A 13,407-nucleotide genomic window follows, 5' to 3' on the forward strand; every position below is an offset into this window, starting at 1 on the left:
TCTGGATCTCCCACTTGGGTGGCAGAGACTCAAGTACATGAGCCATCACCTGCTGCTTCCTAGGTGCATAAGCAGGGAGCTGGACTGAAAGCAGAGTAGCCGGGAATCACACCAGCACTCTGATAAGGGATGTGGGCATGCCGAGTGGCAGCTTAACTCAATGCACTGTGGTGCCCCCTCCACCCCTGCTGCCATGAACTTTTTCAACACTCCTTGTATAGAACAGTATTTTCAAGAGAATGGATAGATGAAGAATTTTAAATTTTAAAAAAACAGGACACAAAGATAATAGCTATAGCAAAAAATATTAATAAATCAATCTTCATTAAAATTAAGAACTTTTGTTCAACAAAAGGCCACATTGAAAGCACAAAGGCATGTCAAGGACTGGAAGGAGATATACGCAATCCATGCATCTGGCAAAGGATTCACTCCAGATGTCTAAAGAACTGCAAAACAACAATTGCAAAACTCTACTCAGTGTGAATCAATTTTTATTTTATTTTTTGCTAAATGGAAAAAGGGCTCATACAGGAAGTTAACAAATGAGGATAACCATATAGGCAGTAAACATGGCAAAGGCGTTGAGGATCCTTAGTTACTAGCACAGCACAGTGAGGTGCTCTGGTGTGGATGCGGGCATCCACACACGTCTTAACAATTAGGCCAAATGCTCACCTAGGTGTGTGTACTTTTATACCAGTTTTATAGAGATATAATTTACTTACTGTGAGCTTCTCCCTTTTAAAGTATACAATGCAATGATTGTTTTAGTCTATTCTAAGAGCTGTACAACCATCTTCACTATCTAATTCTAGAACATTTCCATCACTACAGAAAGAAACCCTACTCATGAAAAACCACTGCTCATCCCCTCCTCCCCTCGGTCCCTGGCAATCACTGATCAACTTTGTTTCTCTATGGAGATGCCTATTCTGGACATTTCATGTATATAGAGTCATAGAATGCAGCCTTCATAACTAACTTCTTCCATATGACTCAGTGTTCTCAAGATCCATCTTTGTTGTAGCATGAATTAGTATTTCTCAATCCTCTCTAATGCTGAATATTCCACTATACAGATACACCACATTTTTTCTATTTATTTATTTTTAACATCTTATTTCAGAATAGTTTTAAATTTATAAGGCAAAAATTGCAAAGTGTTCCTATAGATCCCTCACCCCACTTTCCTTATTATTAACATCTCATATTAGGATATTTGTCACAATTTATGAACCACACCCAGTTCCCCTACTTTTTATCTAAACTCCTCTGTCCCTTCCAGCCTCTAGTACTCAATATTATGTCTTCAGATTGAGGTTTTTCTTATGTTTTAACTCCCACTATGAGGGAGTTAATATATAATATATGTCCTTCTGTGTCTGGCATATTTCACACAATATTATGTCTCCAATTCCACTCATTTTGCTGCAAACGTCAGTATTTCATCATTTTTATGGCTGAATAGTATTCCATTGTGTGTGTGTGTGTGTTCATTCCATTTTCTTTATCCATTCATCTGATGATGGATGGATCTTGGGCACGTCCATATTTTAGTTACTGTGAACAGTGCTGTGATAACCATCGTGATACAATGATTTCATGTCTTTTGGAGATATACCTAGTAGTGGGATTGCTGGATCATATGGTAGTTTCATTTCTAGGTTTTAAAGAAACTTCATACTGCTTTTCACAGTGCCTGCAATAATTTTCATTCCCATCAACAATGTATAAGGCTTCTGCTTTCTCCACATCCTCACCAACATCCATTACTCTCTGTTTTTTTATTATAAGAATCAATATTTCGCCAGCGCTGCGGCTCACTAGGCTAATCCTCCGCCTTGCGGCGCCGGCACACCGGGTTCTAGTCCCGGTCGGGGCGCCAGATTCTGTCCCGGTTGCCCCTCTTCCAGGCCAGCTCTCTGCTGTGGCCAGGGAGTACAGTGGAGGATGGCCCAAGTGCTTGGGTCCTGCACCCCATGGGAGACCAGGAGAAGCACCTGGCTCCTGCCATCGAATCAGTGCGGTGTGCAGGCCACAGCGCGCCAGCCGTGGCGGCCATTGGAGGGTGAACCAATGGCAAAAGGAAGACCTTTCTCTCTGTCTCTCTCTCTCTCACTGTCCACTCTGCCTGTCAAAAAAAAATAAATAAATAAAATAAAATAAAAAGAATCAATATTTCATTATGGTTTTGATTTGCATTACCTGATAGAGATGTAAAGCATTTTTTCATGTATTCAATGGCCATTTATTTCTTCTTTTCCCATTTCTTTACTGGATTAGTTGGGCTTTTTTCGTGTTTTTGTTGTTGTTGTTCTTGATATGTTCTGGATATTAGTCCTTTGTCATATAAGAGGCTTGCAAACATTTTCCTCCCATTTTGGGGGTGTTTCTTCACCTATTGATGGTTTCCTTTACTGTGCAGAAGCTTCTCAGTTTGGTATAATCCCATTTGTCTAGTTTTGCTTTTGATGCCTGCACTTTTGGGGTTTTATCCAAGAAGTCATCACCTACACCAATGTTTTGAAGGGTTTCACTCATAATATCGTCTAGGAATTTTGTAGTTTCAGGTCTTATATTTAAGTCTTAAATCCATCTTGAGTTGATTTTTGTATGTGGTGAGAGGTAGGATTCTACTGACATTCTTCTGTAATAAGTCCAGTTTTACCAGCACCATTTATTCAAAAATCTGTCTTTTTCCAACATATGTTCTTGGCACCTTTGTCAAAAATTAGTTGGCTATATGTATATGAATTAATTTCTTGTTTCTGTGTTATGTTCCACTGATTTTTGTGTCAGTTTTTATGCCAATATCCTGCTATTTTAATTACTGTAGTTTTATAGTATGTTTTGAAATTTGAAATCAGCTATTAGGATGCCTCCAGCTTTTTCTTCCTTTTATTCCCTCAATCAGGATTGCTTTGCCTATTCTTGGTCTTTTGTGGTTTCACATGAGTTTTGGGAGTGTTTTTTCTAACTTTGTAAACAATCTTATTGGTATTTTGATAAAGATTATGTTGAATCTGTAGATTGCTTTAGGTAGTATGAGTATTTTAATGATTCTTCAAATTTATGAGCAAGGAATAACTTTCCATTTTTGTATCCTTAATGATTTATTTCATCAATTTTTATAATTTTCTTTGTGCATATCTTTCACTTTTTCAGTTGTATTTATTGCTAAATATTTTATTTATATACCTAATGTGAATAGGATTTCTTCTTGATTTCTCTTTTAGCAAGATCATTTTTGGTGTATAAAAATGCTACTGTCTTTTGTATGTTGATTTTGTATCCTGCAACTTTACTGAAGTGGTTTATCGGTTCCGCCAACTTTTTGGTCGAATGTATAGGTTTTTCCAGATACCTCATCATGTCATCTGCAAACATAGATATTTTAATGCCCGTTATTTTTTCTCCTCCTTAATTGCTCTTGCTAATGCTTCCAATACTATATTTAATAATAGTACTGAGATGTGTTCCAGATCTAAAGAGAAATCCTTTCTACTTTCTACACTGTTAATGAATTTGGTGCTATCATGTGTTTACATGATGACTACTTCTAATCTAGGACCCCCTTCAGGATTTTGTGTAAGGCTGGTCTGATGGTGATGAATGAACTCAGTTTTTGCTTGTCTAAGAAACACTTTATTTCTCCTTCACTTCTAAAGGATGGTTTCAGTGGACACAATATTCTTGATTGGAATCTTTTCTCTCTCTCTCTTTTTTTTTTTTGTTGTTGTTGTTGTTCGTTATTTAATGAGTTTCCCCTCCGAAATCAGAACACCAGTTTGTGAGGGTAAATTCCGTTCGTTAGAGCAAAGACAGATCGCAGGTATCCCTGGAGCTGCGGCACAGCCTTGATCTTCGGCAGTATCTGCGAATCCACAGCTTTCTGATCGACCTTGCGCTGCTCTGTTATCTCGCATTTCTCCTTCTCTGTGTGGAAGATCTCGCCTTCTTGGTGTCTGGGTTTCCGCAGCTTCTTCTTCTTGAAATAAGCATCGGTGAGATGCTTCGGGATTTTCACACCGCTGATGTCAATTTTCGTGGAGGTGGCGATGACAAATTTCTGGTGTGCTCTACGCAGAGGAACCCCATTCAGGGAAAGAGGCCCAGCCACAAGCAGCAAACCACTGCTCAGCTGCTTCAGGAAAACCACCCTCTTGCCCCTGTGGCGCCCCGTGAGGATGACGAGGATGGTCCCAGGGGTGATGCTGGCCCGCAGCTTCCTCACGTGCTGACTGAAGGGCTTTTTGCCGTGGCTCAACAGCTTCCGAGGGACATCTTCGGTGGGATAGTATCGTGGCATTTTGCGGAGCTTGACCACCCTGGTGCCACCATTCTTGTCGCCACCAACTGGTTTCGTGACGGTAGCCAGCACCTTCTCCCTCTTCTTCCTTTCAATCCTGGACTTGGGAGCCGCGTGCTTCCTCTTGTACAGGGCTTTCCTGGAGGACATGGCGGACCGGGAGTACCTGCCAATCCCTCTCACCAGGACGGGGTTCCGGCTGCAGTGGGGCTTCCCCTTCTTGGGCTTCTTATCGGTGAGGGTCTTCTTCTTCGCCTTGCCGCGGGCATGATCGGCTTTCTTGGCTGGAGATTTCTTCCCAGCGTCCGGCTTTGGGGCTGGAGCTTTTTCACCCGCCATCTTGCAAGACGGGAAAAAGTCTCTTTTAAGACCTTGAAAACATCACCCCACTCTCTTTTGGTCTATATGGTTTCTGCTGAGAAATCTGATGCTAGCCTAATTAATTTTTTCTTACATGTGAGTTGACATTTTTCTCTCACTCTCTTTAGGATTCTCTCTTTGTCTTTAACTTTTGACAATTTGACTATAATATCATTGGAAAATATCTTTTTTGGTTGATTCTGCTGGGGTCTCCAGGGTCTCCATGTCCATATCTTTCTCAAGACTTGGGAAATTGTCAACTATTATTTCATTTAGCAGGTTCTCAATGCCTTTTTCTTCCTCTTCTCCTTCAGGCATCCCCATAATGCAAATATTTGTTTGCTTAATGGTATCCCATATGTTATTCTTTCTTCATTCTTTTTAATTATTTTCTGTTTACTTTTGTCTGGGTTATTTCAAGTTTGATCCTTCAGATCAGAAACTCTGTGTTCTGTTTAATCTATTGTTTAGGCTCTCAATTGTATTTTGTCTTTCACCGACGTAAGTTTTCAGCTCCAAAATTTCTGCTGGATTCTTTTTAATGATTTCTATCTCTTTGTTGATTTTTTCATTCATATCATGTATTGTTTCCCTCATGTCTTTAAGTTGGGTACCTGTATTCTCTTGCACATCATTGAATTTCCTTGAGATAATTATTTTGAATTTTATTTCATGCATTTCATAGATTTACTTCAGATCAGGATTTTCTTCTAGAAAATTATTGTGTTCTCTTGGCTATGTCATGCTTCTTTACTTCTTCATGTTTCTTGTGTCTGTATGTTGATGTCTTTATATCTGGTATAAAAGCTCCTTCTTTTTATGGAGTAGGTTTCACTGGGAAAGACTTTTTGTCTAGATGGAATGTGTAGTGTCCATTGGGTTGTTTGGCTTTGATTCTAGGTGAGCCCAGAAATGTAACCTCTGAGTGATTTCTTTAGTGTTAATCCATGTAAGCAGTATCTACAAGTTCCATAGTTGTGTAGTCTGCAGAAGTTTGTAGAGGTAGTCACATGACTTTGAAATGGATGTGAGCTTGCTAGTTCCTTCAGGACATGCAAGGGTGAAGCTGAGGTTTGCACCTTGGTAACCCAGAATCCTGTGCTAAGAGCTGCAGAAAGGACTGCCTCAGGTTGGGTCCTCTGGCATTGTGTATGGGCTTCTGCTGGAACTAGCTCTAAGTCAAGGGTGTCTCTCTTAGGTGGCACAGAGTGAGCAAGCACAGTTCTAGGGCTATGCTCAGAATTCCCACAGCTACAGGATTCAGAAGGGCCTTATCTCTGCCCTGGGAAGAGCCTTTGCTCTGTCTGGAGGCTTCAGGTAGTGACAGGGCTGCTTGCTGCCCCCTAACACAGGTGGAGTTCAGCAGCTTCTCTGTAGCAGCTTAGGTCTGGGGCTTGGGGAATGGAAGGAGGCAATATGGGTTCTTTTGTTGCAGCAGAGTAGTCATTTGGACCCCAGTCGGCCCTCTAGACTTGATTTAAAGTCGGTGAGGACTCGAATTCTCCCACAGTTAGGGCTGCCCATCTGCAGCAGTGTCAGGGGTTGCAGCACTTCCTGCCTCCCTCTTCCTGGCAAGATGGTGTTTACGGCCCAGCGAGCCACGGTAGGAGTGGTGGGCAGCAGGTGACAGTGGCAGCGTGCTTTGTTCCTCTCTTCCTACTGTCCCTCAGAGTCACCATGCTGTTTGCAGTTCCCATCACTTCTTTACTGAAGTTTTCCTCCAGTCATTTTCCTGGAAATGCTGCTACTCTCTTGTTCTGAAACTTTTCTCTAGCTGAAGTGGATGCCATCTTGAACTTAGAAGCACACCATGTTATCTTTTTATCCATTTATCAGTTGATGAACATTTGGGTTGTTTCCACTTTCTATTATAAGTAATGCTGATATGATGTACAGGTTATTGTGTGGATGTGTTTTCAGTTTGTTAGCAGTAGAATTGCTGTGTCAGATGGTAAACCTGTTTAGCTTTTTGAGGAACTGCCAAACTAGTTCCCAAATGGTTGATAAGGCTTCAGTCTCTCCATAACCTCATCAACACTTGTCATTGTCTTTTCTTTTAGCTTTTTTTATTAAAAGGTTGTTTTATTTATTTGAAAATCATAGTGACTGAGAGAGAGAGAGAGAGAGAGAGAGAGAGCTCTTCCATCCACTGGTTTACTCCCAAAATGACCACAACATCCAGGGTTGAGCCAAGCTGAAGCCAAGAGCCAGAAACCCCAGCCTGGTCTCCCATGTGGGTGGTAGGAACCCAGGCATCTTCCTCTGCTTTTCCAGTCATATTATCAAGGAGTTGGATAAGAAGCAGAACAGCAGAGACTCAAACCAGCATTCCAGTATGGGACGCTGGCTTTGCAGGTTGCTTAACCTGCTGTGCTGCTATTATTGCTAGTCCCTGTACTTTTAACTCTAGTTTCATGGTTCTATGATATGTGGTGCTTCATTGTGATTTTGATTTACATTCCTTTAAAGTCATTGAGCATCTTTTTATGTACTTATTGGTCATTTGCATATCTCCTTTGGAGAAAGATCTACTCAAATCTTTGTTGTTACAGGACCTGCGCTGTGGCACAGTGGGTTAAAGCCCTGGCCTGTGCGCTGGCATCCCATAGGCGCACCGGTTCTACTCTCGGCTGCTCCTCTTCTTATCCAGCTCTCTGCTATGGCCTGGGAAAGCAGTAGAAGATAGCCCAAGTCCTTGCACCCCTGTAACCACAGGGAGACCCAGAGGAAACTCCTGGCTCCTGGCTTCGGATTGGCGCAGCTCCAGCTGTTGCGGCCATCTGGGGAGTGAACCAGTGGGTGGAAGACCTCTCTCTCTGTCTTTACCTCCTTCTGTAACTCTGTCTTTCAAATAAATAAAAATGAATCTTTAAAAAAAAATCTTTATTGTTTCATTATAAACATTCTTTGCATATTTTAACACAAGTCCATATCAGATATCATTCTAAAATATTTTCTTCCATTCTATAAATTCTGTTCATTTTTAAATTATATTTATTGAAGCACAACTTTTTTGCTTTTGATGAAATCCCATGTATCTACTTCTCTCTTTTGTTGCTTGGAAGTTTTTGTGTCATCTCTAAAAACTATTGCTTAATTCAAGGTAACAAGATTGACTCTGGAGTTTTCTCCTAAAAATTTTAGTTCTTACATGTAGGTCTATGATTCATTTTGAGTTAATTTTTTAAAATGCTTATTTTTTATTTGAAAGGAAGAATTACATAGAGAGAGAGAGACAGACAGACAGAAAGAGAGAAATCTTCTATCTGCTGATTTACCCTCCAACTGGCCACAATAGCTAAACCCCAGCCAGGCTGAAGACACATGGGTGGCAGGGGCCCAAGTACATGGGCCATCTTCCATTACTTTCCCAGGAATGTTAGTAGAAAGTTGTATTGAAAGTGGGTCAGCTGGGACTCAAACCAGCATTCTATGGGATGCTGGCATCACAGCTGGTGACATGACCTGTTAATGCCACAATGCCAGCACCTTGATTTAATTGTTGTCTATAATGTGAAGCAGCAGTCAAACCTTTTGTACGTGTATGGATATCCAGTTATCCCACCACCATTTGTTGAAAAGCCTATTGTTTCCCATGGAGGTGTTTTTGAACTTTTGTCAAAAATCAATTGATTGGGACCATTTCTGTGACACAGCAGATAAAGCTGTGGCCTACAGTGCTTGCATTCCCTATGGGCGCTGATTCAAGCCCTGGCTGCTCCACTTCCAATCCAGCTCTCTGCTGTGGCCTGGGAAAGCAGTAGAGGATGGCCCAAGGACTTGGGCCCCTGCACCCACCTGGGAGGCCCGGAAGAAGCTCCTGGCACCTGGTTTTGGATCAGTGTAGCTTGAGCTATTACAGCCATCTGGGAAGTGAACCAACAGATGGAAGACTTCTCTCTGCCTCTCTTCTGTAACTCTCTTTCTGTAACTCTGCTTTTCAAATAAATACATCTTGAAAAACAAAAAAGGAATTATCTAACAATGAATTATTTTTAAAAAATGCATCATAAATGTACAGCTTCATTTATTTTTATTAAGATTTATTTATTTACTTATTTGAAAGTCAGAATTACAAAGAGAGAGAGACAGAGGCAGAGAGAGATCTTCCATCTGCTGGTTAACTCCCTAAATGGCCACAGTGGTGGGAGCTGGCTGAAGCCAGGAGCCAGGAGCTAGAAGCCAGGAGCTTCATCTGGATCTCCCACATGAGTGGGAGATCCTGGGCCATCCTCCGCTGCTTTCCCAGGCCATTAGCAGAGAGCTGATTTGGAAGTGGAGCGGCTGGGACTTGAACTGGCATCCATATGGGATGCCAGCTCTGCAGATGGCAGCTTAACCTGCTGTGCCACAGCACTGGCCCCAGAGTTTCATTTCTAAAATCCCTATTCAATTCCACTAACCTATATGTCTCCTCTTAGTCTAGGCCTGTAATGTATTGGTTATTGGTGCTTTAAAATAAGTTTTGGAATCAAAATATGAGAGTCCTTCAATTTTGTTCTTCTTTTTCAAGATTGTTTTGACTATTTCGAGTCTTAAAAATTTCCATACAGATTTTCGGATGAAGTTGTCAATTTGCAAAGTAAAGCAGCTGGGATTTTGGTAGGTCGTGTTAAATTTGTGGATCAATTTAGAAAGAATTGCCATTTTAATAATATCATGTTTTTTAATCCATGAGCATAGGTGCCTTTCCTCTTTCTTAAGAGGATTCTTAAGGTATTCTTTGAATTTTTTAAAATGGTTTTATAGTTATCATGTACCTGTCTTAACTTCTAAAACTTACGGATAAGGGTTAGATGCTTAGTCTAGCAGTTAAGACATTGGGTAAGAGAACTATCTCCCACATCAGAGTATCTGGGATTGATTCCCAAGCCTGGCTCCTGACTCCAGATTCCTTCTACTTTAATAGAGAGGCATCAGTGATGGCTGTATTCCTATCACCCACGTGGTAGACTTAGACAGCATTCCTGGCTCCTGGTATTGGCCACTCATCTGCTAGTGAACTAGTAGATAGGGACTCTCAAATGAATAAATTTTTTAAATCATTAATCAAATTTTATTTATAAATTTTTATTACTTTTGATGTTATTGCGAATTGAGCTGTTTAATTTTCTTTGCAGTTTTTCAGTTGCTGGCATGTAGAAATTCAGTTGATTTTTATATATTCATCTTGCATCCTACATAATTACATACATTTTGTTGGAAGGCATTGAATGCACTTAAGTGCATTTCCCAGCTTGTAAAGTTTCTCTCCATAAGAAAGTAATGTGTGGTTTAGAAAAATAAGCAGGGCTAGTTATTCTTAGAATGTGACTGTTTTAATAACTGCTTTTTAATAACTGTTTTAATAACTGAAAATACTACAGGTTAGTGTGACTGGACCGCTGTATCCTTAAGCAAGGTCCCGCTCAGAGAGAAAGGTGTGGTAGTGCTCAACAGAGCATAGCTAATGGGAATAAATGGAAAAATTATAACATTTGGTGTTTGACACCCCGAAGAGTTAAGACAAGTCACTACATCAGTAACTATGGTGAGAGAGGATGGCGTGGGCTGTAACTTGTGTTACCCTGACATTTACTGTCAGAGCAATCCTGCAAACAAAACAGCACTTGTTTCTGTTTCTGAAAGAATCCCGTGTCTTTGTCAAATGCTCACTGAATTGGCATGTCATGATCAATGAGTACCCAAATGTCCCATCCTTGGGGTTGGCGTTTCTCTCTGTTGTTCACATCTGGACCCAGCTGAGGGTAAGCAGGGCTCTCTGCTGTCTCAGAAATCCCCTCCCAGCAGCAGAGCATCTGCTCTGTGGGACATACCAAGAAAAGCCTCAGTTGTCAGCAAAGAGATAAGGCTCAGCTTGGGGACAACTTCTTGTGAAAGTGTAACAATGCCTGGCAAGTTTCCCTAGCTCCTGGGGCAGGCAGGCCTGTCCCTGGCAGAAGTAAAGCAATTTCTACCACTAGAGAGTTCATGCCAGGAATAAACCTAGGGAACAGTTGTGTGCTACCTGCCAAGATTCCCCATAACTTCCAGAGTTCACAAGGACAGTTTCAGAACCAAAGCCTCCTGAAGACATTGCTCTTTGAGCTTTTTATACCCCACAAATGATGTTATAAATATCCAAATGGCCTTTGCCAGAAAGAAAGTTGGCCACCCCTGAACTCTAGTAGTTGACATCGGCATCCCACATTGGTGTACCTGGGATCAGTTCCAACTCCAGGTCCTGACTCCACCTTCCTGTTAATGCAGACTCTGGGAGGGAGCGCTGATGGCTCAAGTACCTGGGTCCCTGCTACCCATGTGGGAGACCTGGATTGTGTTCTAGTTCCCAACCTTGGTCCTGGTCATAGGGCTGTTGTGGGCATTTGAAAAGTGAACCAATGAATGCTAGTGTTCTCTTTTTTTCTCCCTCTTCTCACTGACAGAATGATTCAACTCCAAAGCTTCTAGGTATCACCAGACCCTGGCTTGAGAAAACCCTGAGTGAAATTCACCCACATTCTTTAAAGACAATGTGCTTCTCTTTAGTATCTATGTTTGAGCTGCTATCATGGAAATAATCTAGATGTTCCTGAGATGATTCTAAATAATCACCTTTCAAGTGCACGCTGTAAAAAGTGGTATTAACATTTGCTGAGTGACAGCTCCACGCACTGCTCTGAAACATTTACACACCAACCTCAAGTTAATTAAATTTGTTAGGAAGAATTTTAAAAATCACTTTGCCTCCCAAATCGATTCAATACATTGTGTTCATTAAACAGATAAGGAAAACATCATTCATATACAATAATACTTCAAAAAATTTGTAAAGATGGAATTAAAAGTATGAGTTTATTTTAACTCAAAAAATTCATACAATTCTTTTTTCCAGTGTGTGGAGAATGTAAATTGTGAAAAAAAAACTATGCATGAATTTCAAAAAAGTTTTGGCATCAAAGTAAACTCACTTTTAATTCCATTTTTCCACACACTTTTTAAAACACTCCCATATATATTTTTTCTCCAATTTGTTTTCCTAACATTGTTCTGAGCTTTCCTTTTCCAAAGTGACCACAAAGGCATCACGACCCACTATCACAGTTCTGTCCTTCTGATTTTCCCACTGTAGGACTAGAGAAACAAAGTCCCAATCTGTCATCTCTACTCTATTAGGAACGACTTTGGCTCAGCCTTGAGTCTGAGACATCACATATCAATTGCACAGCACCGGGCTGGCATTTGTTTCTGCCAGCAACAATGCACACAGATCCAGAGAACTGCTCTTCTGGATGTAGCTGCAAGAAAATACAAGCTCTCTCGTTGTGGGGGTCTGAGGCTTAAGAAGCTAGAACTAAAAGCTGCCCAGGAGTGCATGGTCCCCAAAGCGCGTCTATCATAATGTGCAGGCACAAAGAGAATGTCTGTCTCTCTCTCTCTCTCTCTCTACTCGCTCTCTCTCTCTACTCTCTCTCTCTCTCTCTTGCTTTCACTCTCGTTCTCTTAGTCTCATAAATAATAAATAAACAGCAAAATATAAAATTTTTAAAAAGTTTCTGGGAAAGTGAAACTTGAAAGTTTATTTTGGTACAACAGTTTTTTGAAATCCATGCATACTTCAAAGTGTCTTCAAAGTGTTCATGTCAAATGTGCATCATGAAAAAACTCATCCTGGATTTCAAAAATGTGGGGGGGGGGCATCAAAATAAGTAGATGTTAGCTCCGTGTTTTCAACAAAAGTTCTAGGAGGCCCTCATCCTGACACCCACCAGGACAGACCACAGATAGACACCACTACACAGCTTAGCACCACAGAGAGTGGGAACATGTTGAACCCTGAGAACAGCTGGTCCTGTCCACCACAGGCTCTGGGGAAGGCTGGGTACCTCCAAATGAGCAGGCATCATCCTGAGTGCCAACACAAGGTGCCCTGTGCTTCAGAGTCGGCTTCAGGCTCTCCCAGTTCAAACAGCTACACACAGACTGGCTTGCTTTAAAGTACCACTTAGCAGGGCCAATGTTGTGGCATAGCCAGTAAAGCCGCAGTCTGTGACACCCGGAACATACACAGATGCTAGTTCATATCCCAGTTGCTCCACTTCTAATCCAACTCCCTGCTCGTGGCCTGAGAAAAGCAGTAGAAGATGGCCCAAGTGTTTGACTCCTGGTTCCTGGCTTTGGCCCGGCTCCGCCCTGGCTGTTGCAGCCACCTGGCAAGTGAACCAGCAGATGGAAGATCTTTCTCTTTCTCTGTCTCTCTCTTTCTCCCTGACCTTCTCTGACCTTTCTGACCTTCAAAATAAATAAATAAGTCTCTTTAAAAATTAGAAAATAAAATGCCACTTAGCTAAAGCAAAGACCTCAGCATGCAGCTTACAGAACTTTTCCACTATGTAGGAATGGGATCCATATATATGCATCACAGGTTTGTAGAAGATAAACGAGTCTGTGTAAACAGGTACCTAAGAAAATTCTTAGTAAATGCATGTTGTGAAGAAAAAAAACTGTGCATGGATTTCAAAATGTTTTTGCGCTAAAATAAAGGTTCAATTCCATTTTTTTCACAAACTTTTTAAAGTGCCCTCATAGATATAGATGCTTATCTTAAAAATTCCTAAATAGAAAAATATTTAAGCTATAAACACATACATTTACAAATATGTGTGCTCATATGCACATGTATTTAAGGAACTTTGCATTTCTTATTGTATAGTAATTAGGTTACTTCAGTCTGTTTATACGAAGAGCATATGCAA

General features: G+C 41.0%; 1 protein-coding gene across 1 annotated transcript; it reads right to left on the reverse strand.

Moving 5' to 3' along the window:
- Window positions 1-3,748: 3,748 nt before the first annotated feature.
- Window positions 3,749-4,664, reverse strand: LOC133762414 (large ribosomal subunit protein eL6-like). The gene has a single exon (XM_062195412.1). The coding sequence runs from the start codon at window positions 4,649-4,651 to the stop codon at window positions 3,779-3,781; it is 873 nt and encodes a 290-aa protein (XP_062051396.1). The 5' UTR covers window positions 4,652-4,664; the 3' UTR covers window positions 3,749-3,778.
- Window positions 4,665-13,407: the final 8,743 nt, after the last annotated feature.

Source organism: Lepus europaeus, chromosome 6 (genome assembly GCF_033115175.1).
Source record: "Lepus europaeus isolate LE1 chromosome 6, mLepTim1.pri, whole genome shotgun sequence".
Taxonomy (NCBI): domain Eukaryota; kingdom Metazoa; phylum Chordata; class Mammalia; order Lagomorpha; family Leporidae; genus Lepus; species Lepus europaeus.

Bases quoted from the DNA above. Each gene is read 5' to 3' on its own strand.
- LOC133762414 (XM_062195412.1), bottom strand. From the start codon at position 4,651: ATGGCGGGTGAAAAAGCTCCAGCCCCAAAGCCGGACGCTGGGAAGAAA.